Raw genomic sequence first — 27,023 nt, 5'->3', positions numbered from 1 at the left:
ATTCAAATATTAAAATAATGGCATTATCGGGAAGTGGGAGAAACTATAGTTGAAGGAATGGACCCTTAAGGGTATGCCCTTGAGGACTACATCTTATCTCTGGTCCCTTCCTTTCTTTCTTTTCTTCCTTGCTGGCTGTCATGAGGTGAACAGCTTTCTTCCACCAGGCCCTTCCACCATGATGTTTGCTTCCCCTCAGGCCCAAAGCATGGAGCCAGCTGACTGTGGGCTGAAACCTCTGAAACTGTGAAACAGAGTAAATTTCCCCTTCTTTAAGTTGTTCCTGTCTGGTATTTTGGCCACAGTGATGCAAAGGTGACTAATATAGTTCCCAAGTGTGCGTTAGAGTCATCCTTGCTATAATTGATCCTATCAGACCTATAAAAGAAAGTTTCTGCAAATTAGCATGTAGTTTCCCTGCTGGCATGTGCTATTTTTATATTTAAGGAAGAGGCAAAACTTCTGTTGTATTTCATATGATTTTCTGTGGTATGACATTTCTGGAAGCCATACAGCTGACGTGGCAGCCTTTCTTTCTGGAAAGGCTTTTTAAAAATTATTATTATTAGTTTCAATACTGATACTTTTAAATAAGTAGTGATTAAATATTTTAATAGGCTTAAGTTTTGGTTATGAACCTATCTGTGCATGGACTAAATGTCACACTTAAATGACTCAGATGACAGCTACGTTACTCAACTTTTTAATTGGATTTCTCCGCCCCAGCCCAAGCATTATAAAAATTTAACTTTATTTTCTTCTGAGAACTGGAGAATGAGGCCTCCACTCATGTGAAAAACAATATTTAGAAATCAGACATCAGAACCACCTTTCTGCTCAAGAGTGAACAATGCAAATTCATGTTCACCAGTGTGGCAAGAGCTAGGGAATGTTTGAGTCACTGAGTTTCTCCTGCTGGAGGTGAGAGGTCAGGACAGTATGGCTCTGCTCCAGCTCCAAAGGCTCAACTTCAGTAGAAACTAATCTTGAGTTTCTAGCAACCACTTAATGGTTTTAAGAATTCATCAAGATGTCCTGAAAGCATTAACCTTTAAAAAGGCGAGCATCCTCTGAGGCCATAACTCACCTCCAGATCCCAGCTTACTTAGCCCTGATGTCCATGACCCATTAGCAAGAATGAAAAATGGTGGCTTGCGCCTGACCTGAGTGACCTGCTAATTAACACTTAGGAGATAGTCCTCCAAACACTCTACACACTGTTGGCCTTTACTGTGTAAAATCACTGATCAGCTTTCCCTCAATGAACACATTTCCTCCTGTCTAACATCACATTCAAAAGTATTTTTAAAGTCCTTTTGGCAAATGGAGCCTGTGATACAAGACATTCTACAGTGCCAGGCTATTCTCTGTGCAAAACTACTGACATTTTTCACTTAGTCTTCAGTTCTCACCAGGCATCTATTATGTGCCAGGCACTAAGAAGGGACCAGTGACACAGTGACACAGAAAGCAGAGTATCTACCTTGAGGTTACTTCTGGTGTTGGGGGTGCGGGAGGGGGGAGTTAGACTCATGTAAACAGGGGATTGTCACACAGTGCTGTGAGTGCCACTGTAGGAAACTCCCTGAAAACAGATTCAAGGGAGGGCTTCCTAGAGGAAGGGAAGCTTGGAGATGAAGACTAAAGGTGGGGAGATAGAGAAGAGGACCCAGGGTTAAAGAATGGTTTATATAGGCTCAAGTAGAAGAAAGAACATATGACATTTGGAGTGCTGAAACTAGCTCAGGATTGGTTGAAACAAAGTTACATTCTGCAAAGTTAAGGAATAAGTATGTTCCAGAAACTGGTAAGTGAGCCAGAGTTTGAGAGAAACAGTGCTGTTGTAACTTCAGGGAAAATAATTAGGGTGATTCTTAATCCAAAAAAAAAATTATGAAGCATTTGGACACTATGACATTAGCTGTGGATATTCTCTCCACAAAATTATATTTACAATTTCAGGGTGTTCAGAGACACTAGCACCGCATATTTCAGAACACTGGTTAAAAATGAGTTTGGCCAGATGTAATGGCGCACCCCTATGGTTGTCTCAACTCCTCAGGAGCCTGAGGCAGAAGAATGGCCTGAGTCCCAGCTTTTGGAGACCAGAGTGGGCAACGTGGTGGGACCCTGTCTCCAACACAATAAAGACAACAACAATAAGAACTCAAACTGATTTGAGCTCTTTATTATTATTGTTTTGCAGATGAGGAAACTGAGGCCCACTCTGAATTACAAATGCTAGTTCTACACAATGTGAGGGGAAATCCTCTCAGGCCAGCACTCTTACCCTTACATTACTATACTGTTGTACTAGGAAGCATTTCTTTAGAAATGTCCACTTAAACTTTAAAACATCCCATGCTCAGATTATCCCCAACTCCACTTGGCTTAATTACTCTGGTCCCCATTTTAAGAACTTGCTGGAGCTTGGGCCATTCAACTAATCAGTACAATATTCTGTAAGACACCGCAAACGTGGTCAAGACTGGGGGTATGCACACCTTCTCCTCTCAAGCAATGCAAACTTAAGACTTGCTCACCTGTTCCCTGCCACATCTAGGACATGGAGCTCTGTCGCCTGTGACACCTCTGCAGGTATTCGAGTTAGTCTATTGTCACGCACGCAGAACACAGTGAGGCTGCAGCACCCGCCAATCTATAGTGGGGAAGAAAACACATAGTTTTTTCAATTTTGTGCAGGGACAGGGAGGGTATAGTATCTTGTTTATCAAACAGAATGAAAAAGATGCATGAAAATATACCACATAACTGTAAGCCTCACTGATGATCAAACATGATTCATTTAAATCATACGAAACATTACACATGTTCTGAATTAAATTTAGAAAATAAACTGTACCATTAAAAAACTTCACTCAGGAAAGGAAGTTATTTTCCACTGCTGATATCTAATCCAACTGCATCTGTTAAATGTATGAACCAAACTACACAAGTCCAGACAAACATTATCTGGTAATATGGGAGTTTAACAATTCTAGTTTCAAAAGTGAGTCCAGAGAGGATACTAATGCATACACATACACAGTTCAAGACCTACCCATTATGTTGACTTCAGGGTTCTTGATTCCCCAGTTTAAGAAAAAACGGGGTGGGGGAGGTCTTATGGACTATACATTAATTTCTACTATACCTCTATTAATAATAGCATTTGATCATTCACAAATCAATTTGGTCAATTCACTTTTCCTTGAGGAGTGTTAAACCAACAATATCTTAGCAAAAAGTAAAATTGGTAATACACACATTCATCTTCTCAGTTATGATCTGCTGATAAAGCATATAAACTGACATCTTCATCACATCATATTCTTTCTTTTTTTTAAGTAAGCAGTTTGAAGGTGACTGAACTTTGTATATAGAGTCTGGTCTTCAAAACAGAGCATGAATACACTTCAATGATTCTCTTTAGCCAATAGACTGTGGTTTTACAGTCAGAAAACCTGGACGAAGAGGGTGAAAAAATAACTCAATTCCAGACACAACATTCTGCAGGACTCCATAAAGTACTATATTCTCCTGGTATTCACCATCCTGAGAGTGATGGCTAGAAAAGGCTTATGAAGGAACCCATTGATGTCTCTCCCACACATGGAAAAATACTATTCTAGGGCCTCCTACTGGAGGAGGAGCAAGAGACTTGAATCCTCAGTGATATCTGAATATATCTTCTGCCCTTTTCTATTTGTATGTGTGTTTAATATGTGTATATAATACTCCAAAAAGCAGAATGCATATTTATAAAAGTGGTGCATTGTTACCCGGATGTATAATGTTTTCATTTCTTAAGAGTTAATATAAATATTTTGAAATAATTTATTTAACCATAGTACTTAACCACAATGGATGTAAAAAGGAAAATAAACATTAAAACACTAAGGACTAACATTGTCTGTAGGAACATAGAAAGCACAGAGTAGAAAGGTTATGAGATTATTCCCTTTCTTTCTCAGTATTCACATATTCACATTTCCTACCTGGTAAACCTGAAACCTGGTTTATTCGATGTCCTCTAAAATACACCTTGTATTTTTGAACTTACTGTTTTGTATATAAATGCTTTATTATTTGTCTTTTTAAATCTTACTAATCATCAACAATCAGCCCAATGTCCTCTAATCCCTCCAAAAAGTCTTTCTAGAACCCTCTGGTCTGTAATATGATAAACTGCTCTGTATATTTCTTTCCTAATTATTGTCTAACACCCTGACAGGACAAAATATCTCCTAAAGATTCTTAAGATCATCTAAGTTCCTGTTAAATCTGTAATGTTTGCATACAATCAGCTACCTGTCAAGTACAGTACCCATCCTATCTACCATGTGTAACCTGTATACCTACCAAATTTTCCATTTAGAAACGTGTTTAAAAATTTACTTGCTTGTGAAGGACTATTATTTAGGGTATCTGTTTCTCTGTGTCGCAACAGAGATAATAAAGCTCTTCTTTGTTCTAGTAAGAATCACACCAGTAGGCTCTCTTAAGTTTTGTAAATACAGAGCCCCAGTCAAGAATCCCAGAAGACACAGACAACTGGATCTTTCATGTGGTTTGGCATTTCTTTAGTACTTTGAGCAAGGAAATCATCAGTTTTACTCAGAGGCCCAGGAATATGATGAAGGAAAGGAACCGAAATGCTGATCCTTTGAGGACTGACATTATCAGGTTCTCCCTGATAAATTTAGATAGTACTGACAATGATCTCCTCATGGGAAGGGGTTCCCACAGGGAATCTTTTCCCAGCCCCGTGAAAGGGCATCTGCATGAGGTCAGGTACTACACGGGCCTGAGTGGAGGAAGGTCTTCCAGGCAAGCACTCAGCTGAGAGTGGAGATTCCTAGAGCCTGCCATCCTTGCCTAACTTTGAAGAGACAGGCCTTATCTACCCAAAGGTGGCAAAGCAAATAATATCAGTGACACATATGATCATCCCAGGGGACAACAAGACTACAGTGATTCTAGGCTGGATGTTTTGTTCGGAAGCTGTTTCCTGTCTTAGTCACCCACAAGATATCTGTTCTGGGGCCCTACAGCTAAAATATGTGAATATTTTCAATTTGTATTATGTGTATATAATAAAAAGAAATAATTAACTAATTAAAGTGGGCTAGAGAGGGCTCTAAAAGTTCAGGACGTGCTAACATCCCTTAAGTATTTGAGGAGAAATAGTATTAACTTCCAGTGAGTGTTTATAGTTTCACACCCCCTCCAAACCCCACCTTTTCCTTTCCCACCCATGTGGGATGTCAAGGGGTGGAAAGCAATTGTATTCAAGCTCCTCTTAGGCTCTCTGGGTTGTCAAAGCAGGCCGTGTGACCTTCTGATCTCCATTGTCTAAGGTGTTTGGAAAACAATGCCAACAAAGAGTACATGTTGTTGCAGAGTGTACTAGGGATGCCATAATAACTCTTAAAAAGCACATGCCATCTCAGGCAAACATTCACACAGAGCTGTCTTTCCAACTCAGCCAGGCAGGGATGGCACAAACCTTTGATTTTTAGAAAAGCTTATTAACTGAGGCAGGAGGATTGCAAGTTCAGGGCCAGCCTCAGCAACTTAGTGAGACCCTAAACAATTTAGTGAGACCCTGTTTCAAAACAAAAAATAAAAAGGGTTAGGGAGGTAGCTCAATGGTACAGCACCCCTGGGTTTGATTCGTATCAAAAAATGGAAAAAAAAAAAAAAAACAGAAAAGATTATCAAGTAGTTGAAACCATAACTCATAAAAGATAAGAGCTCATTACAGATGTCAGAGGGGAATACGGTGCAGTGGGGCCAGCGGATGCTTTAAGGTCAACAGGCTAGGGGTTAGAATTCAGGCTCAGTCACATGTTTGTGGGTTTGGATATATTATTTTCATCAAAAGTAACAATAAGAATTAAATTAAATTAAACCACATGTGTAACTTTGTACCTATCATAGTACCTAGCCTATTGCTGCTGCCAAATAAATGTGGTAGCTATGTTTTTCCAAGAAGTGAAAGTCCCAGATCCACGCGATGAGTCCAATCAGCAGCTGGTGGCTACTCTGTTTTGAAACTGTGCTGATGTTGACCATCTCTATGCTGAGCTCACCTACAGAAGACCACCTTTATCTCTCTCTGACAATACATCTCAGTGATGTTTTGTATGAATGTCAATGAAGACTTGACATGAGTGAGTGCAGCATTGTATTATGCATATCACTCATAGGTGTTTTTGCTTTCTCTTTTGGATTCAGAAGGCAGCATTTGACAGTTCCATGGTGGTCATCAAGATAGAATGTCCATATCACTTAGGAATTCTGGGAAGCAGAGACACTATTTAAATAACTTATTACCAGTTATGTAGGCAGCTGGTATTTTTAAACTTCCCTTAACCACATAATAGCACCTTCCAAGAATACACGGGGTTGGACTTGGATTCTCTGAAGATTACAGAATGTGGCTGTTCAGCTGTTTTGGGCCTCTGTTAATTCAAAATGATACTGTCCTTAACTGTCTGGCACCAATCTAATCCACCTCAGGGTCAGATTAGTGGACCCCTCAGTGAAGTTTCACAGGGGGTCAGCTTTTACTAAGTGTTACCTGCCCACAGGTCACAGCTGCCCAGGAGGAGGTAATGAGACCCATTCAATTCAAAGCCCAGAATTGCTTTGGCTTACATTCCACTTTGCAAATGCCTACCTTACCTGTGAAGGATTTTTTTTTTCCTCAGTATCTTCCTTTGAATATTTGTAACAGAATTGAACCTATGTTTTATCAGGGAAAAAAAAACTTAACAAAAAAGTAAAATGCCAGTTGAATAGAAATAATGTGATGCATAATTTTGGAATCCCATCACCATCTGTGGTATATTATTCAAATGTTTCCTTACTTCATAAACATTTTAGAAACCATGTGGCTTTGGGATTCCCTGAATTGTCAGGCCACTGACATCAAAATATTCACTAATGGGCTGGGGATGTGGCTCAAGCGGTAGCGCGCTCGCCTGGCATGCGTGCGGCCCGGGTTCGATCCTCAGCACCACATACCAACAAAGATGTTGTGTCCACCGAGAACTAAAAATAAATATTAAAAATTCTCTCTCTCTCTCTCTCTCTCTCTCCCCCCCCCCACTCTCTCTTTAAAAAAAAAATATTCACTAATCATTATGGCCCTCTATTTACTGATTACTATAAAGGAACTTGTGCTGGCTGGAAAATAAAAACCATACACATGTAGAAAAAGCACAATAAAGAAAAATAACTCAAATCCTACCACAAAGAGAAAATCAGCACTAACATCTGAGGTGCACTCTTTCGGTATTCTTGCCACTCATTTGTGATTATACACATACACATTAACAAAATTAGGACCAACACCATGATCTTTAGCATATATGCCACCAAGAACATTTTCCCATGTCATTATGTTTCTAAAAGTATTTTCACTGATAATTATTTCCTCCTAGAGATATATTGCAGATTACTTAACAAATCATCCATGTTCAATGTTGCTAGTTAGTTCTGCCGCTCCTTTGCTGTGTGATCTGGGGTAAGTTATTATCCTCTCTCATTCTTAGTTTTACAATCTGTTGGATGTTGGTAATGATTTACCTGCACTTCACAGAACTATTGTGAATATAAGACAAGAATACGCATGAAAGCACCTGACACAAAGCCTGGCACAGGTTACCTACCCTTGTATACACTTGTCACAGTGCCTGGCCCATGAGCTGTCTGCACATGCTCAGATATCCATGGACTGTTCCTGTGTAAAATGTGACAGATATGTGAGAATCGTAGGGTATACCCATGGATATTGTCTTTAGATAAATTCCTTGAAGTGGAACTGCAAATAAGGTATGATGTGTATTTTTAAAGTTTTTAATATTACCAAATCTCTTCCTAAGAGATCTTAATGATTTATATTTACATGATAATATGCACATTTGCAAACATTTGGGGTTTTTTTAATCTTGAAAGTTTGATAGGCTAAAATGTTTTAATATTTTTGTGAATACCAATGAGGTTGAAACTGTTTCATATTACGAGCCATTTCCATTTTTTCTTCTGTGAATCATCTATTTGGTTGTGGTTTTGTCTATTTTTCTATACTGGATATATCTTTCTTAATGTTGCAAAGGACTTTCTAATTGAGTTAAGGAGAAATCTCCTCATTTGAGATGTGGTAAATGTCTTCCTGCCCCCAGGCTGTCCTTGGGAGATCAGAAATCTAACTTTCAAATAGACATATCCACCAACTGTTTCTTGTATGATTTGTTTTCTCTTTCAAGTTTAGGAATGCCTTCTCCATCTTGAAATTTGAAGGCCAACTATATTTTATTCTAATGTTAGGTTTTATATTATCTTTTATCAATAACTCATTCTAGAATGGAAATTGACTCTAAAATAATGGTAAAGTGCAGTAACAGGCAGAAAGCTATCCACAAAATGAATACTTTATCACCACAGACACCTCTGAATATCAGAATAATATTTATGGGAAATTACAGCTCGCCTGACTTACAAAAATAAAAAAAAAAGCTTTTATGAATGATCAGCAAGTTCTATGTTCTCATTTGATTGAATGACTGAATGCATGTGGTTTAGTTGGGGTCACTTCATTCTGACTGTGGAGACAGAACTGGACTCTAAACTTGTGTATATACTCTATTTCTTCTAGCCAGAAATTTTTTGTGGTCCAGATTGTTTCAAAGTAAGACGTGGCTAGGGAATATTAAGAAATCACTGCTCTGGTTCTTCATATCCATGATCATACACGTACCAACTCCCTGCCTATCCATGAATCTCACTCTTTGTCTTAACTCTTCCACCAAAAACAGGAGTGTTTAAGGGAATCTCCCTTTCCCAGAAGCATATATACTTAAGCAACAAGATGAGAAATAAAAGATACAAGTAAGTGGTTACAAACTCAGAAGCATGCCACAGGGAGCAAATGAAGCACACCTAGCCTTTCTATCGGAGACAGTCATGCCAACAAGCTAAGATTTAGTGAAGGCAGATGAAGTGAGTGATGCCTTTCAGAATTTCTGAAGACCTTAAAGTATAATTCACAGAAAAGCATTCTTTTGAGAAAGAATAATCTGAACAAATCTGAAAAATACATAACAATGTAAGGTTCTGGCCATGCAGTCATTTAAAAAAAAAATTGAGTATATGTCCAATACTTTACAATGAAGAACACACAAAGCAGTCAGCCAATTTGAATCTTCATGCATTTAATAAGCAAAATGGAAGTTAAAAATGCAGCTGTGGTCTGAACAATACTTACAAGGTAACAAGTTTACCTGACTTTTCTAAATTTCCAAGCAGCTAACAATTAAGAAAACAAGAGACATTCATTGATTTGCAAATGTTTACTACAAATAACAGCACAAAACACAAACAAACTCTATTATTGTGACCCACACAGTACAAACATTTTCCCCTCAATCATTTGGGAAAAACAAACGCAAATAAATGCTGCAGACTAAGGAAATGTGCCATAAAACTGACAATATACAATACTATCAAATTAAAATTAAAAAAGACAAAATATAGGAAGAACTACGTAGCACACTAAACCAATGCCGATTAACACAACTGTGAATTCTGAGCATATACATATAAGCATTTCCATTTAGATATATGTCATGTATGCAATTTTAAGGGAAAGTAATAAATTTAAGAAAAGAACCTGGTCAGGAAAATGCAGGATTTGATCAAATGATATCAAGCATGGAGGCAGAGCTAGCGGGTGCGCGCGTGCACACACACACACACACACACACACAAAGGCCTATCACACCGCACAAAGACTCATGACAGGAGGGCGCTATCCAGGCCAACGTGACACCAGGCAAGGTCAGGAGGCACTTGGTGGTTTGGCTGCTCAACCCTAATGGTCAGAGACAAGCATGCAAACCATTTCTGCTGGGCTGCCAAACTGACCCACAGCAGAATCAGAGAAAGGTGTTCAATGTGTTTTCTACTCAGGGAACTCGGTGTATGTTAAGTAGGAATGAAGGTACATTAGAAAAGATCCTGTTCCTAAAAATGAAAATGTTTTCTGCTTTATCGAGTAGTTGAAGAAAAATGTATAGACTTTATTCCTTTATAAAACTCTTAATACCAGAAGACCAATCATAATTTTCCAGAAAATGGACAGAATGTGATAGCTATACAGCTTTATATTTTTACAATACTTTCACATCATGAAAAGCTATCTTAGTAAATTTAAGTGGACACAGCATGTACTGGGTATAACCCTTTAATCAGAAACACTGAGTGTCAGTTTCATTCTTTTAAAATGAAAAGACGACTCATGATGAAATGACGGTAATAGTTTATAATAATCAGTTTCTAAAGTTCTTGTATAGAAAGTGTAGCTGTGACAGAAAGAGTCCAATGGGGGTCCAGAGAAGCGAGGGGTGGTGGTGAAACTTACCAGTAATTAACATTAAACTTCTAACAGTGTTCTCCTTCACATTTACCTTGAAAATACTCCTGAATAGCATTTACTTTCTACAAACTCAAGGCAATGTGGCCTTTCTTTCCTGAATGGAGGTCTTGACTTACCTCCAGGTCACATGGATGAAAAAGCTGGGTGGAATCTCTACTACCTGATTGCCTGTTTTTATTGGCCAAAGAGCAGTGTGGCTGGTGACTGACAGGCTCATCTCTGGAGCCTGGTTCTACCATGTCCTAGCTTTGTGAGCCCTGTGAAAATGAGCCACTGGCTTCAGCTTCCTCATTTGCAAAATGAGGATATACATCATCATGACTTCAAAAGTTGTGTGAGGATCCAGGGAGCTAACACACTTGAAAGCACCTGGGACAGTGCATGACACTGAGGAAGAAAATAACTGATCTTTTCTACTCCTGTGTGTGTGTCCGTGTGTCTAGTCCATGCCCCATCTACAAGTGCTATTCATGAAGAGTAAAATTAATGTTCAGAACATCAGCTGTGTTTTGGTTTATTGCTTAGAAACTAGAACCAAAATATTGTGATTTGCAGACTCTCAGTTGTGTCCCAATTTAGCTGAGATACAGACATAGTCTTTTTGCTGGAGACAGTCTAATTTAGATGCCAGTGCTCATATTAAGGATGTCAGATTACAAATGTGCCACATTTATGATCAATGGCACGTATGTAATCTGTGCATTTGGCCAGGAGAAGACTGGTCACTTGGGCAGAAAACCAAAATGAGAAAAGGAAAGAAGAACCCAGGCCAAGTTTAGACACCCTCAGAAGCAGCCCTATGAAAATAGGTGAGTCTCAAGTTCTAGCTGGTTGTATGGCAGCTTTGAAATCATTCCAAGATGGTGGTTGGAAAGAAATAAAACAAAGAAATATGAAAAAATCCAGCCAGTTATTGTGTCATATAAGGAAATAACCTTTTTACGTGAAGACTCAGCAAAGGGGAAATCTCACCAACCACACTTTGGTGGGTGAGAGAAAAGATGACTTAAACTTGGTTTTAGCCTATGTGGCTAATACAAAATCAAGCTCATTCCCTAGAGAGAATTCAGATGCCTCCAAGTCCACACAGCTACTCTCCACAACGGATGGTGATGGTCTCTCTTTTTCTGCTTCGAGAACTGACAGGGGAGGACTAGAGGGAGGGAGGTCTTAGAAACCTGGCGTTAGACCCTCCCTGGTCTTCCTCTATGTATACACCTTTGTGAAGAGTTCACTCATCTCATCCCAGACAGGTACACGGCTCAGTACAACTTTCTGCCCAGAAACATAAATACCCTTTTATAATCCCAGTGGTTATGGGACAGTTTTATTTCACATGAAATTTAAAATTAACAGTAAAACCCAAAGTCATATACTTCTTCTTGACAAACTCCAAAATTACCATCTTTCTTCCTTTCAAAATCCAACCCTCTTTAATGTTACTGGTGATCATTCTTGGGTACAGCATCCCCCTCTCAGCTTTATGCTCACACTTTTAAAAAAATACCTGAAGTCTGTTAAACATTAAAAAATATCTTTGAAATTTTCAGTCCTTTGTGTGTCTTTATTATTTCGTTATAATCATTGTATTATTTTTTTAAAGCACATACCTCTTTTGGTAAAGAGATTAATTTATTTCTGTCTGCATTCAAGTTGCTCAACTTCTTAAGTTTTCCAATGCTCTTAGGTAAAGTCTGTTAAAATAACATTTGTATTATTAATTTACCACATTTTTAACATGCTCAGAGGCAAAGAAACATTTGCAAGAACTTATAGAATATACAGCAAGAGAAGCAATAGTTCTTCCTGAATATCAGATATTTGTAATGATCACGTGAGGGAAGTAGAGTACTCTGAATTTTTGTTGATATGAGAGTATGTTTCAAAGACATGAAGTCAAAGGCAAAGACATGGGAACATGCAAATTATCTGGTAAAGAGGAAATGAATGCTCTTCAACTCCAGTAAGTGAGAATTTGCACCTTTAAAATTCATCCCTGCCTTGCCTACACTTTTGAGAACCACACTGGGATGGTGGCTTTGTTGACAGTCCCAGAGTGCTGGAGTAGGAAATCAGAACCCCAAGTAGATTCTGCAAAGAGGCCAGGGTATAAGGGGGTCCATGGGGACGAGTGAGCAGGCCCAGTGTGGGGATCAGAGCCCTGTGGGGAGCAGAGCCCTGCAGGAAGCAGGCCAGGTCTCTGTGAAGGCTTTCAACACTCTAATGGAATCAGGGGTGAATGTTATTGTTATTAATATTTGTAAGCCTTAAACCACCAACTAGGGCAGAAAGATTTGGTAACTTCCTCCACACCTGCCAAAGGACTGCTATTTGAGCAACCTGAGGAAGGCGTTCACTGGGATCTCCCACAAGTCTGAGTCCTTATGCCTCTCCTGTTGTCTTTTTTTGCTCTTTTCATCTAAAGAGCACTACTTATTTTACTAAAAAAAGAAAAGTGCCAGGTTCAGTGGCATAGGTCCATGATCCCGCTACTCAGGAGGCTGAGGCAGGAAGATCCCAAGTTCAAGGCCAGCCTGGAGAGAGACTGTCTCAAAATAAAAATTGTTTTAAAAGGTCTGGGAATGTAGCTCAGTGGTAGACCACTTGCTTAGCATTCGTGGGGCCCTGGGCTCAATCTCCAGGATTATTATTATTTACCAAAATAAATAAAAACAAACAAATGAAAAGGAGAAAAGGAAAGCAGAAAGGAGAAAAGAAGAAAGAAGATGTGAAAAGAATAGCATCAAAATGAAGATGAAGAAAAGAGAAAGCAATTTCCTTTAAAAAGGAAGGAAAGAGTACTGTAGGAAAACAGACTGAAGAAAAGAATTGTGGCTACAAGACAAGTGAAGGAGGAGGGAAGGCGAGGACAAAGTGCAGCAGGAGGACTGGAGAGGCACAGGATACAGCGGAAAGGGAGAGACCTGCAGCCCTGCTGGCCCACCCCCAGGTGGTGCACACTGCATCTCCCAGGAGGGAGGTGAAGCCTGGTCCTAGCCACCTACACCTGCAGCCACCTTCTTCCCTTTTCCAAGGTAGAAACAACGGAAGCTTAACCAAAGCTCACCAGATATCATACCCTGGCTCCCCTTGAAAAGGTATTCTGCAGCCCTGATCCCACCACGCCCTTCCCTGTTCAACCACAATTTCTTCCCCTGCTCTTCCCTTTTGCTCAAAGAACTCAGGGAAAGACCAGAAGAATCGCTGATCAGCACATCCCCTGGCAGTCTGTGGCTGTCCTGGCAGAGACATCAACACACCCAGGGATACTGGCTCCCACTCCCTGCCTCTCTGGGGGCCTCTATGAGGTGTCAGTTTAGTCTCTATATTGTAAGCAATGCATCTAGGTCACATACTTTGATGGGGGAGCTAAACACCATTTTCTTTCCTTAAGCAGGCTAAAAATTGATCATCTGGTCATGCATTGCTTTGCAAATTCTTTTTTGAGATGTAACATGAGGACATAGGCATTTAATCCATTCAAATTGCAAGTAAGTGGATTCTACCCCAATAAGTCTTTAACCTAAAAAAAAGCATATATATGTGTATGTGTGTGTATATATATATATATATATATATATATACATATATGTATATATATATATATTAGTTGTCTATACACACACACACACACATATATATTAGTTGTCAATGAACCTTTATTTTATTTGTTTACATGCGGTGCTGAGAATCGAACCCAGTGCCTTATAACATGTTGAGGTCCTGGGCAAGCACTCCACTACTGAGCCACCAACCCAGGCCCAGGTCTTCATCTTAACATGCAAACCTACTCACCAGGAGCCGATTTTCTGTAAGTACCAACTCCGTGAGACTTTCACAATCCCCAACTGCTTCAGGCAACTGTGTGATTCTGTTCTGATCCACCTTCAAGATTGACAGTTTCTTTAGTTTTCCTGAAAAAGGGTTATTTAAACCATTAGTTACAATTGTTTTCCTAATCACCACTTAGTATTTCCTATCTGCGGTTCTTTTATGTTTTAAACAGTGACTTACTTTTTCCTCACCCATCTTTTCACATTATGAAACTACATCGCTCTCATCTAGATCACTAAAGGTTGAGGGTTAATATAATATGCTCAGAACATCAAAAACAGCAATTAGAAACATATCATTTTAAAAAGCACAACCTAAAAAGACCATATCAAAGCCAGAAATTTTAAAGAACAAATAGCTGGCTCTTGACACATCTTTAAGAGCAGAGTTGTTCCTGTGTAGAAAGGACCTTTTCTTACCCCAAGAATAATCTATACTAACAATAATCAAGTGTAACTTATTAAATCACCTGTGAATGAAAGTGACTGAGTGAAGATCCCTGCCAAGAAATAGTTCTACATACATAGAACAAGGCAGAATCTGAAAAGTCATATGAAGAACTGATTTTTCTACATCGGGGCACAAAGACTTGACACAATGATGATGCCATCGAAAAGAAGAATGCATCTAATTGCAGCTTCCTCAGAGATCATTCAGATTGAAAACCTAGGTCGTTCAGATTGTGGCTTGCAACTACAAGTTAGGGGACTGAGCCTGCAGAGCTGAGGTCCTTCATTATCTACCAAGAGCCATTAGCATAATGACACTTTCTCCTTTAAATCAGAAAACAGCCTCTCTTCAAACACAGACATAAAAAGAGACAAAGCTGGAGAGACAGCAATGCTTACAGCAGTATCTTGCCTTGTGTGCAGCCACAGGGAAAGGAAGGAGTAATTGATTCTTAAGCTCTTTATTTAGCATAATCAATAACCTACTCACACAGCTCCTGAAAGGCTTCCCCTTCCCTTCCTATCAGGCAATGTAAATGTTCTCTGCAGGGTACCTGCACCCTAACAGAGGAGTCTCCTCAACAGGATGCCCTGGCAAGCAGGCATGCAGCCTCTTGTGGAGTACTTCTAGTGATAAGAGTATTCATTTCATCACAAAACAGCACAATCCTAACGTGACAAATACCTTTGTTTCTTTAAGGCTCTTTCTTAAATGGAGATTCACAATATTTTCATTTTGCCCATCTGAACTAGAAGATGTAATAAATCTTTGACAGACAGCCCTGCAAATGCTTTAAGTTAGCTACTCATGCCTGCTTCTTCCCATTCCAAGCAGCAGGCCATGTCCAGTTTCTATATCTGCTTTCAAATGCCATTTATAATCGTCAGTGAACATTTCTATATAGAGTCAAACTCCTAACCAATTTTCCAACCAGCTGTAACCAAAATGCAATGTCTGCATTCCTACTGAGTTGCTATTATCAGCCAACCATTTTCACTTTGACCAAATACTAGACAGGAAGTGGTCCTCTATCACACAGTTTCTCCAACTATTGAAAATCTTTTAAAGACTTCCTTTGATGTTTTGAGTAAAAGTTAAAGACAAAATCATGACAATTCTGTGCTTAAATATAGTCCTTTTCTTTCTTCCTTTCTTTTTTTTTTTTTTAAAACAAGTTCAAAGTGGCTCTGCTGTGGTGGAATTGCCAAACCCTTTCTGTGTTTATGTCTTATACTGGACTGAGTTCCTTTATGGTAAAGGAAATGGCTGGGATGATCATTTTTAAAGGAAACAGCCTAGAATAGTTAAAAGATTGTTCTCAATGAACTAGAAATGATTCAACTCAATCACAGCACTTCTCATTTAAAATCATCTCCCTAGGTCATACATTAAGTTCCAAATAACTTTCTCATACTGGAATACTGAATTAGAAATATCTTAGTGATTGTGCAGACACCTTAAAAACCTTCTATTATTTTGGCTAATCCTTACTGGAATCATTGAAACCTGATTCGGATAAAGTAGATATGAGTCAACATTTAATACTAACAATACTTTTTTAATTGCTATCAAACCAGGATGACAGGAATGCTTGCACAGAGAAAAAGTTCCATCTCCAAAAACAAGCAACAAGGAGACTCAAGGAAGCCACATTTCCAGCAGTGAAGAGTGAACTCCAGAAAAGAATCAGGGTGAGCTCCCAATGCTCAGCCAACAGTAGGCATCACCTTAGCAGTTAGTCCATTTCAATACTTACCAATACCATCTGGGATTGTTTCCAATAAGTTCTGGGAAATAACTAAATCTGTTAATGAAGTCAGGCCACTGATTTCTTCAGGAAGTCTTTCCAACCTGTTTTCGGAGACATCTAAGCACAGCAGGTTCTTCAGATTTCCTATTTCCTACATCAATGGCATAAAAAGAGAAGTCCATGTTTCAATCCATCAAGGTACAGAGAAACTTGTTAGTGATTTTTCACAATCAAATTCCAAAATCCTAAGGATGTATCTGTAGCCTACACCCACTGGGAAGGCAAGAGAAAAAGTCCTAGACCTCCTTCTGATCAATCACAGACATGGAGCTGGGAGGGAGGCCACGCCTCTACATCAGGCAAGCCAGGAATCATTCTCACTTGAGATGAAGAGAATGGCACCAAGCGAGAACAAATTATTGCAAGATCACAGGATCACGAAAAAACAAGGGAGACTAGAATCCAATTCTCCACGTTCAGAATCAATCTCTCATAAGTAGTTTACAGTTCAGTGCTATCCCGGGATCTTCTCTGGTAAGAAACCATCTACTTAATCTCTCCTTCAGGACGGGTAATGCTTGTTAACACAAACATCAAAGCAATTGCTCCTCAGTAAAACTGGAACACACAGACCCATCAAGATCTTTAACCTCAGCAGAAGAAAAGTACATTGCTTTTAATGAAAACAATCTATCCAGAATCAGGAACAGCATGATTCATGCTGTTTAAGAGTCACCTTCCCCTTCATTCCCAAAATGCCCATTCAGTGTCACAACTGCCTTCACAATCTGACCCTATTTCCTTACGTTACATTCCTACTCTCTTTATCCTCTTACCTTGACTGTTAGCTCTGCCTCTCGGATTCCATTTTCGACTCCTCCTTTCCAAGTCCATTCTACACACTGGTCTTAATTTCCTTCCTGAAAACATAGCTGGTCTAGTCATACAATCATCCCACCCTGCTGTTCAAAAAACACCTAGTGGCTCCCTGATGTCTATGTAAGTACAAATTCCTCAATCTATATTTCACTTGGTCTGACCTATTCTTTCCAGCTTATTTCCTGCATGACATATGCCTCACCATCCTGCCCCTGTATTTCCTGTCTATAGGAAACCAGACTACATTTCTACTAATTTTATGCCAGACCCCTGAAGTTATTCTGCTTTTCATTAATTCCCTTTAATAACGTCTTTGCATCCTTTTCATTCCATTATCAGTGAAGACAGGAAAATACTTCTGATTGAGAATATAAGATGATCAGTACTAGTTTAACACTAGTCTATGCTACAGGGAATAAAAGCATTTTTACATAACCATTTCTAACATGGGCCACTGGATCTTGAATCTCTGTATTTAGGATATCACATCTCCCACAGCCATTTACATTCATTTGTACATAAGGACATGCTCCTCCTTTCATATCCCACAGCTGATGTTTTATCACTCTCCTGATAACACCAGGGTATTTTTTTTTCCTATCCTCTAACTCCTAAGTTAACTAGCATTCTCTCCATCGGGATTTTCCATATATTTCCTAGAGAAATTTAAGTATTAGTCAAACTCTGCCCTCTATAGTTGTTGATCTGTCTTCCCAACTGTAGCCAGAATCTCAGAAATCAACTCTACTTAGTTTCTTAGTCCATTAGTCATTAGCAACTTCAATGCTAAACTACATGAATTAAAAATTTACCTGAGGGCTTTTTTTCTGTTGTCAAACTTATCTGCCTCGTTCTGGTATTCCCCACCCATGACAGGTCTACCATGACAGGTTTACAGAGCCAAGTGGGGAAGCACCCAAACTTCCTCAAAATACGAGCACCTACATCATAAAATCTACATTCTGACCATAAAAAAAACTGGCTATAAGATACATCAAGAATAAAATTCAGTAATAGCTAGAGAAGAATGAAACAACAAGAAGAAATGGCCTTTGTGGTTGAGGAGGACTTTTTTAGTTTTCTCAGTTTCTCCATCAGAAACTGGGCCTGCTTGCTGGACCCCACTCAGAAAGGGAGCCTATCTGAGGTCCCCATATGGTTTTCACACTTGAGAGCAGTAGTGAATCATGAATGCCATGATATACCAGTTAGACCATGAAGGACATTTTGGGAAAAAAAGCAAAATAAAAGCTTTTAATATTGCCTTCACACCAACTACTACAGAGCAAAATATGGTCAAATTTATTCCAAGCACTTGGCACACCACAAGGAGCAGCAGAAATGTGTAGCTCCAGAATCATGGATCCTGGTAATTTATAAATTTTCTGGGCTTAAAGTAAGTTATACAGGTAACAAGGGTGAAATAAATACAGACCTCACAAACTAAAGGATATATTTAGCATTATTAGAAATGGTGGGTTGAGGTTTTCAGCTTTCCTATGGCAATGCAGAATGATGAAAACTCAATATATTTTTCCAAATGTATTTTTTTCAGTCAAGTTTCTGTTTTGGTTTTTGTTTTGTTTTGTTTTGTTTTTTGGTTTGGTTTTTTTTTTTTTTTTTTTTTTTTTTTTTGAGATCCTTCTTGAGAAAACCTCACACAGAAGCAGGGAACACACAAGGCCTACTGCTGTTCAACGTTTTGGGGTAGACACTGAAATTCCCACTTACCTGAGGTAATTCTGACAGTTGGTTTCCATCCAACCAGAGATCCTTTAAATGTAAGAGAGAGCCAATAGATTCTGGCTAAAACAAACAAACAAAAATAATGTTATGGTAACAAAGATCCCAGTCTTAGTCTTCCATTAAGGGAGCTAGAACCCTAAATCATCATATAATGACTGGGTATGATAGAGGATGCCTGTCGTCAGTTCTCTAAGATAAGGTTCTCCTCCTCCTAAAATGCCCCAGTTGTTTCCTCACAGGCCCCAACTCCCCAGTCCTGACCCTCCCTAAACCCCAATCACAATTCTGAACCCCTGAGAACTGGGTTCCCAGCCACATCCAAAAAAAAAAAACCACTGGCTATGTAAGCATCCTTGTAGAACTCCCCAAGATATTTTGTGATCGTAACTAAGGACAAAAACAAATTCCCATCTCTCTTTGATATAGACTTACCAAAGTATATATTTCATTGTTTCCTAAATCAAGTTCCTCTAGCCTGCGCAGCTGGGTGAGAGAGCTATTTAAAAAAAAAAAAAAAAAAACACAAAATAAAGTGCTTAAGAGTGGACTGAGATATGCTGAGGAAGGCAGTACTCCTCAGTCATAGTTTCCAGAAATAGCACACATTTAGATTTTATGGTAGTAGACACTGCACAGGAAGGACTATTATGAGAAGGCTGGTACCTAACTAACTTTACAAAGGACACCGGATCATTTTTTTGAAATAGTCCTTTCATACACACACACACACACACACACACACATACTTCAATTCCCCTAGTCCACACCCGCCCCCTCACCATTCTCCCCAGAGACTCACTCAGGAAGATAGGTCAGAAGATTCTCTCTCAGTTCCAGAGAAGCCAGGTTATAAAGACTAGAAAGGAACAGAAGAAAAAACTATAAGAGACATTCCTGAGATTCTTCCTACTCCCCCTTTGCCACACACACACTCAACTAATAGCAACTGTTAATAAAACCTCGTGTGTCACTTCCCAGGTAAAAATATCAGCACCACCACCATGAAATCAACATCATTTCTACCTCCTAAAGGTTAACATGAGATGATAAAATTAATAAAAGTGGAGTGTGTCATGACTACAAGGTACCCTCACTCAAATTTCTCACATATTTTGGTATGTGGAAATAACTTACTAAAAGATAATTACTAAAGATCGCCATTAGAGGATAACCACTCCCTGGACCAAGACAAAAGCCAAACGCAAGCCTTAAATTTCCGTATTTCGGAAAGGTACCGTTAACATAAAAACAGTTACAGCTTGAATCTCAAGGAAGAGCTCAGAGAGCTCATCTTCCAACATGGGCAGGAGACCATTCCTATTTTAAAGTACTGAGTTTTCTGAAAAACCTTTATACCTAAGGTCCCAGACTCACAACACTGGGGAAATAACTCCTGTTTAAATACATCTGGGATAATGGAGCGATGCACCTTGCATGATGCCTGGGACTCAGGACTGACCTAATAAGTGGCAGCTATAGTGATGTTGCTTTTAATCCTCACTAAATCCTAGAAATAGTGCTCTTTGCAGAAGATCCCTGTGCCTCTTAGGTGTAGCTCTGTCTGTTACAGGCGCATGGTAGAATGAGACAGATGTTTTCCCCAGACTGAGTATCTGGGTCAAATCCTGTCACGCAGTGGCAATGCTGTTATCACCAGAGACCCTCACACATCAGAGTTATTTGAGCTCTGCATGACACACTGATTCAGAAGAGGAGTGATTGGTCCACTACCACAACAGGCCCCTCAGCTCTACACTACCCCAAACTCATATTTTGCTAATATCACCATAGTGACATCCATATTTGGAAGAATTTAATTTCTGAGCATACAGAAGGAATCAGTTATGATCCCAACAGTTTAATCTGCCATAATCCCCCATTCTCTCCCTTCCAACAAAAAAGCAGAAATCCTGTATTCTAACAAAACTGGTTTTGTAACATCAGAAAATGTAACTCTGATTTAAATGAACGGTATACACACAAGCTTAAAACCTATTTGACAGAACATATATCCTAATGGTACTATGAAATGTAAATTCTGTATCTTCTCCAGCATTAGAAAACTAACAGATTCATCATTAAGGCCAGAACAAACACATTCTTCAAAATGCATGTTTTTAAAAAATATTTTCAGTTGTAGATGGACACGGTACCTTTTTTGTATGTGGTACTGAGAATAGAACAGAATGCCTCTTACGTGCTAGGCCAGTGCTCTACCACTGAGCTATAATCAGTATATGTTTAAAAAAAATACAACAAAATTCTTGCTAATAGGTCATCAAGAACTAATGCTTTTCAAATAAAATGTAGCTGGTTGACAAATCACAATTACCTAGTTCTACTTTCTCTTACCCAACTGTGCTTGTGAACAAAATAACGAGGGGAAGTGGAAGGGAAGGCGGTTGAGAGGTACCGATACCCAGTTCCCACTTCCAGAAGCTACTCTAACCCGCAAAGAATGGTGGTAAGCAACGTGTGAAGAGCAAAAGTTTTAAAATGAAGAGTTTTGTTTGCAGTATTAAATATTCATGCAACCCCTAAACAGTCTTACTGGGGGGGGACAGTAAGCTCTCAGCTATAATCACATTTGTTTTTTTGAAAATCACAGGTAGGACTGTCATTCTATCTATCCAGCATTCATAACTTTCACATCTGCTTTAACAGACATCTATTGATAAAAGGAGAAAAGTCCTTCTTCACATCAAAAACTACTTGTTGGGCACCAAGAGAAGGGTTTAAAGGCAGTTTCACACAGGAAAAGGCAAAGCCACAGCTCCCACCTGGAGCAAGGCCAGAGCTCCTACCTCATCCCACGCTGCCTAAGGCCTCTAGAAGGCTCTCCACTCTCTGGAACTGTTCCGCTTATATTTTTAAAACCACTTCTCAGTTTTGAGTACATGCATAAGTCACCTCCTTAACCATAAAACAACACTGTGATTTTTATCATTTTATGTTATTTTAAAAATATGGCACACATTTTAAAATTATCTTTAAATTAGTCTGGAGGGCAAAAGGCATAGGCCATAGTTACTATAAACAACTAACACATATACAAAAATACTGTTGAAATGCCAACAGATCTATGACACAACTCCACCCTCGTCATGCTAACACTCCCAAATCATATCCTGTTAAGTACAACGATGGTGCTACCAAGACTCTTTGAGGAAAACATAGATAGAGGGGTGCTATAATCAAAGACAGCAAATTTTTGTTTGTTTGTTTTAAGACAGGGTCTCATTACGTGGCCTAAGTTGGCCTCACACTCCTGGACTTGAGCAATCTTCCTGCTTCAGGGTCCTGAGCAGCAGGGACACTGTAAGTATGCACCTCTGAACCCAGAAAAAAAGTCATATTTTTGTAACTTATAAAACCTACATTAACTCTAAAAAGAATGGTCTTCCTCAGATAATGTTTCCCTCTATTTTAAAACTATTTAGAATAAAAATATTTATTTTTAGACTAACTTAGACTATATCTATAAACCCACCAATGAAAGCCATTCTAAGTCTGAGAGGCTCAAATCCTGACCTGTCCCTCACTAACAAACTGAATTTGTTTGGCCTGAGGTGCTTTATTACTGGATCTCAACGTCCCCTAAAATAAATATAATCATATCTGTTATGGCAAATAGGGATTAACTATTTTCCCTTCAAGTTCATAGAGCCAGTTTTAAACCTTATCTTCTTGTGACAGCCCTCATCCCTAAGTGTAGTCAGGTACCTTGCCAGTACTTGTGCCAAGTCAAGGTTTTCAGAAAGACTGCTACTAATCACAGAAGTCAGCTCCACCACTGAAGACCTCCTTGAAAGATGGGCCCTGAAGAAAGTGAGCTGCCACCTCTGGCCATTTCTTAACTTAGCATTCACTGTCCATAATTGGCAACCCATGAGACAAGAAGGAATAGGAAGCAAAGAAATGGCTTTGCTACAGACTCTCACCTCCTATATGAGCCCAAACCTCAGGGTATAACCTGGACAAGTCATTCTCAGTTCAGGGCACTAATGACTGATACAGAATCGGACCATGACTTCAGTTCTCATCAACGGCTCACCTTGGAAAATCTTAGACCAAAGTGCAGAACTCTACCAGCCCACTCCAGAATGTGCTTCTCCAAATTGCTGTAGCAGCCACTGACATCACACAAATGCAGAGTGGGACCACTGACACTAATATAAAAATGCAGGATCTTCTTTCCTGCTCTTTCAGAATACAGTACTTTCAGTAGAGACTTCAGGATAGTATCTGTCCCTGTCAAGGCAATCTATTCAATTCAATTCAAGCACCCTAGATTTCTGTGCTGCTGAGAAGTATTCAGGGTTTGGGCAGATTTAACCTAATTCTGTGTACTTCAGAGCCCAGGGCTCTTAATCACTGGACCAAGAGAGACGAGGAGACTCAAACTGAGCGTGCATTTGTCCACTGTCTTAGTTAAAACCCAACATTAAGGACACATAAGAAAGCATCAGGCATTCCTAATACTTTCACAAATGTACTTAACATGCAGTAGAAGAGTTACTAGTCTTTAACAGTCCTACTACAGAAAATGATATTGGCAATTTACTGTATGATAGATATTGTTATAACTGCTTATCATAATTAACTTTATGGATGAGAAAACTAAGGCAGAGAGGAAACTTCAGGTTTCACACCATTCCAAGTGGGCAAGCCCCTTCACCAGGGTGTCTCCACTTCTAACCATGATGCTCTGCTTTCTCTCACTTTTAACTGGTGAAGTCAACATCAGGAATTGGCAACACGTTTGTACATATTCAAATCCACATATTCAGTAAAAAGCATTCCTTTCACCTCTATCCCCTACCAATCCACCTTCCCACCACCAAAACCATTCTCATGGGAAATGACTTTTTAAAATGTCCTATATATTCATCCAGAGTTTTCTTTATGCAAAATCAAGCAGGCATGCATAGTCTTATTTTTTCTTCACTAGAAAGGTAGCATCCTATTTACATCTCCCACTTTGCTTTCCTCAATTAAGAGATTGGTGTGTCATTTATTATCTTGTGCACATCAGTTTTTGCAGTTGCACAGTTTCTTGCTGTCTCTATACACCTTAATTCTTTAAACCAATTCCTTAACAATATTTTACCCTTCGATTTTAATTTCTCATAATTAACTTTATGTGCAATAACATACTCATCCTCCTCTAACAAAAAACCATGATTTTCTCTCCTCCCTGCCATTCCTACTACTTCCACTGCCAAGGGAGCTGAGGGGCACGTCCTTGTAAGCTCCTAGGGAGAGAGTGACCAAAGCCCGGCCTCCAAGCACACTGTTTCACACAGTTCATAATAGCAGGCACAAACCTTATACTCTTTTGTAAGTTGGAATGTAGGCCAACTGTATTTTTAGGGTTCTATTTCAGGGACTAGATGAGTGGTTACTTTAAGGAATTTACATCTGTTCTCCGCTATGTTTGAAAAACTCCTTTTAATCCACTTGGATTCCCCCCTGCACACACATTTTGGTGACCAAAATCATTAAGATATTAAAGAGTAAAATAAATTAAGACAGAAGAGGCAAACAAATGGCAGTACACTGCAAAACCACTAAAATGAAAGAATCTACAAACATTGATGGTCACAATGTTTGACTATAGAAAATATTGATGGGGGACACGGGGGTTCTTACACTTTCATATTTCTATCTTTCAACAAAAAATTAGTATTGTAGAAATCTCTGGCTACAAATTTCCTATAGTAGCTTTGCTCTGGAATTCATATTGTACTGTATTTTATAGTAATTTCTAAGTGCCCCCAAAGAGCATTAAATACGATTGTAGGTATCAAAAGATTTTCTCCTCTTAGGTGGCACTCTAACACAACATAGCCACACAGCCCACATGAAGTGGCCATGGGCTCACTGAGGTTAAGCCCACTTAAATTAAGGTCACCATTCTCCAGGGCAGCAGACACAAAACCAGACCCACACTCTAGTTCAATCAGGAAGAGAACCTGAGGCTTACTCACTTGCACTACTTCTAGAGGCAAATTTTCATAATTAAATACTTATTGATAACAACCATTTAGTGGCTGATAGCTATCCTGGGTGCTGTGCTAGTTTACCAGTTAAGTTCTTGCTCCTCTAAGAAAGCTGTTTTTTGAGCACAAAATTTAATTAAACAGGCAGTGGAAATATTTAGTCTAACTTTTTTTTTAATAATATGAATTTTATGAACATCTAAGAACAAGAACTGTCATAGAGAAAGTTCCACAAGGTAAAGACAAAGCAGCAAGCTCCAGACAGGGACACAGGCTCCCCAACCCAGACCCCGACCCACTTCATCTGCTCCTGCAGGGGTTGCTCATGCCCTCCAACCTGCTCTTCCTCTGTATTAGACAAGCACTTTGAAGACTGGCCAAGTGCAAGCAACTGGACAAATGACCTCAGCCCATTACACACAGTTATATTTCCAATAAGAAAAACCAGGGCACCTTCCCAGGTACAGCACCATCTTTCATCAGTAGCCGGCTTCAAGTCTGCCTAAGGTCCATTTTTTTTTCATTGAGATAGAATTCACAAATTATAAAATTTACCTTTTTAAACTGTACAATTGTGTGGGTTTTAGCACTTTATTCACAAGATATACAACATCACCACTATCTTACTACAGAAAATTTCACCTCTTCCAAAAGAAGGTTCATACTCATTAGAAGTCATTCCTCACCCTTTCCCTGTCCCACTCTCAGCCTCTAGCAACCACTAATCTATTTTCCATCTGTATAGTTCTGTATTCAGAACTATACAAATGGTATCAGAAAATATGTGACATTCTGTGTCTGGCTTCTTTTACTTAACATGTTTTTTCCAAGTACATCCATGTTGTAACATATAGCAATAACCCCATTCCTTTTTTTTTATGGCCAAATAATATTCTACTGAATACATATACGATATTTTGTGATTCTATTTACTCGCTGATGAAAATTTGAATTGCTTCCTTTTTGGCTATGATAAATAAGCTTCTATGAACATTTGTGGACAAGTTTTTCTATGGGAATATATTTTCAATTGTTTTAGGTATATATAACTAGGAGTGGGGCACATGGGAACTAAGTTCAACTTTTCAAAGGACTCCAATGGAGCTGCACAATTCTACATTCCCAACAACACATAAAGGTTTCAATTTCCCTAAATCCTCAGCAATCTCTGTCATTATTTATTTATTTTTATTATAATCATCTTAGTGTACATGAAGTGGTATCTCATGGTGGTTTTGATTTGCATTTCCATACCACCCATTTCTGAAAAGTGAAACACACTGTGTGACATGCTTGAGTAGAAATTAACACAACTGATCTTAAGAAAAAAACTTTTTATTATTAAAATACTCCTTTGGAAGACAAATTCATTTACACATTAAGGAGAGATCAAATGCTGGTATAAAGAAAAGTATCCTTCCTGACTTTCCCAATGGAATCTTCCATTTGTTTTTAGTAATAGTAAATGAAAAGCCATTGTTCACTAGGCATATTGTTTTCAAGGGCATATTTAAAAAAAAATCCTAGAGGAATTTTTTTAAAATCAGATAGTTTTCTTAAGCCTGTGCAAAACTGGAAAGCCTAGGACCTGCACTGGATGCCCTCCACTGTTACCTGGTATCTTCAGTGATATATAAAGTCATATATTGAATTTTACCCTAACTTTTTCTAAAAGGGTCTTAAAAGAACTTCATGAAATCAGGAAGGGCCCTGAAAGTGGGGAAGAAACTAAAGTGCTCATTGTGAAAAGCATGCAGTGAAGAAACTGTGGCATTTTTCAAGAAAGAAATCAAGGGCCAGTGCCAGCTCCACCACCCACCAGCAGTGTACACTTGGGCAGATTACTTATCTCCAGCTTACAAGGACATGGACGACGCTCAGGGTGGGGAATGCCAGCCTCAAGAGTATGGGAGCTGCC

The 27,023-nt window shown here is 39.0% G+C and overlaps 1 protein-coding gene across 2 annotated transcripts in view; it reads right to left on the bottom strand.

Annotated features, from left to right (window-relative positions):
- The window catches only part of LRRC1 (leucine rich repeat containing 1), a 125,939-nt gene that overhangs the window by 9,006 nt on the left and 89,910 nt on the right, over window positions 1-27,023 (bottom strand). For both annotated transcript variants that reach the window (XM_081295766.1, XM_081295767.1), the window contains 7 exons: window positions 19,903-19,959; window positions 19,536-19,599; window positions 19,089-19,163; window positions 16,485-16,629; window positions 14,240-14,358; window positions 12,055-12,138; window positions 2,544-2,659 (listed from right to left, as the gene is read on the bottom strand). In XM_081295766.1, the coding sequence (XP_081151892.1) occupies window positions 2,544-2,659; window positions 12,055-12,138; window positions 14,240-14,358; window positions 16,485-16,629; window positions 19,089-19,163; window positions 19,536-19,599; window positions 19,903-19,959 (660 nt within the window). The remainder of the gene's footprint in view (window positions 1-2,543; window positions 2,660-12,054; window positions 12,139-14,239; window positions 14,359-16,484; window positions 16,630-19,088; window positions 19,164-19,535; window positions 19,600-19,902; window positions 19,960-27,023) is intronic.

The sequence above is a fragment of the Spermophilus citellus genome (genome assembly GCF_964194105.1).
Source record: "Spermophilus citellus genome assembly, chromosome: 5".
NCBI lineage: Eukaryota > Metazoa > Chordata > Mammalia > Rodentia > Sciuridae > Spermophilus > Spermophilus citellus.
Note: the sequence above shows the minus strand (reverse complement) of the source record. Positions and strands in the feature narration are given on the sequence as shown.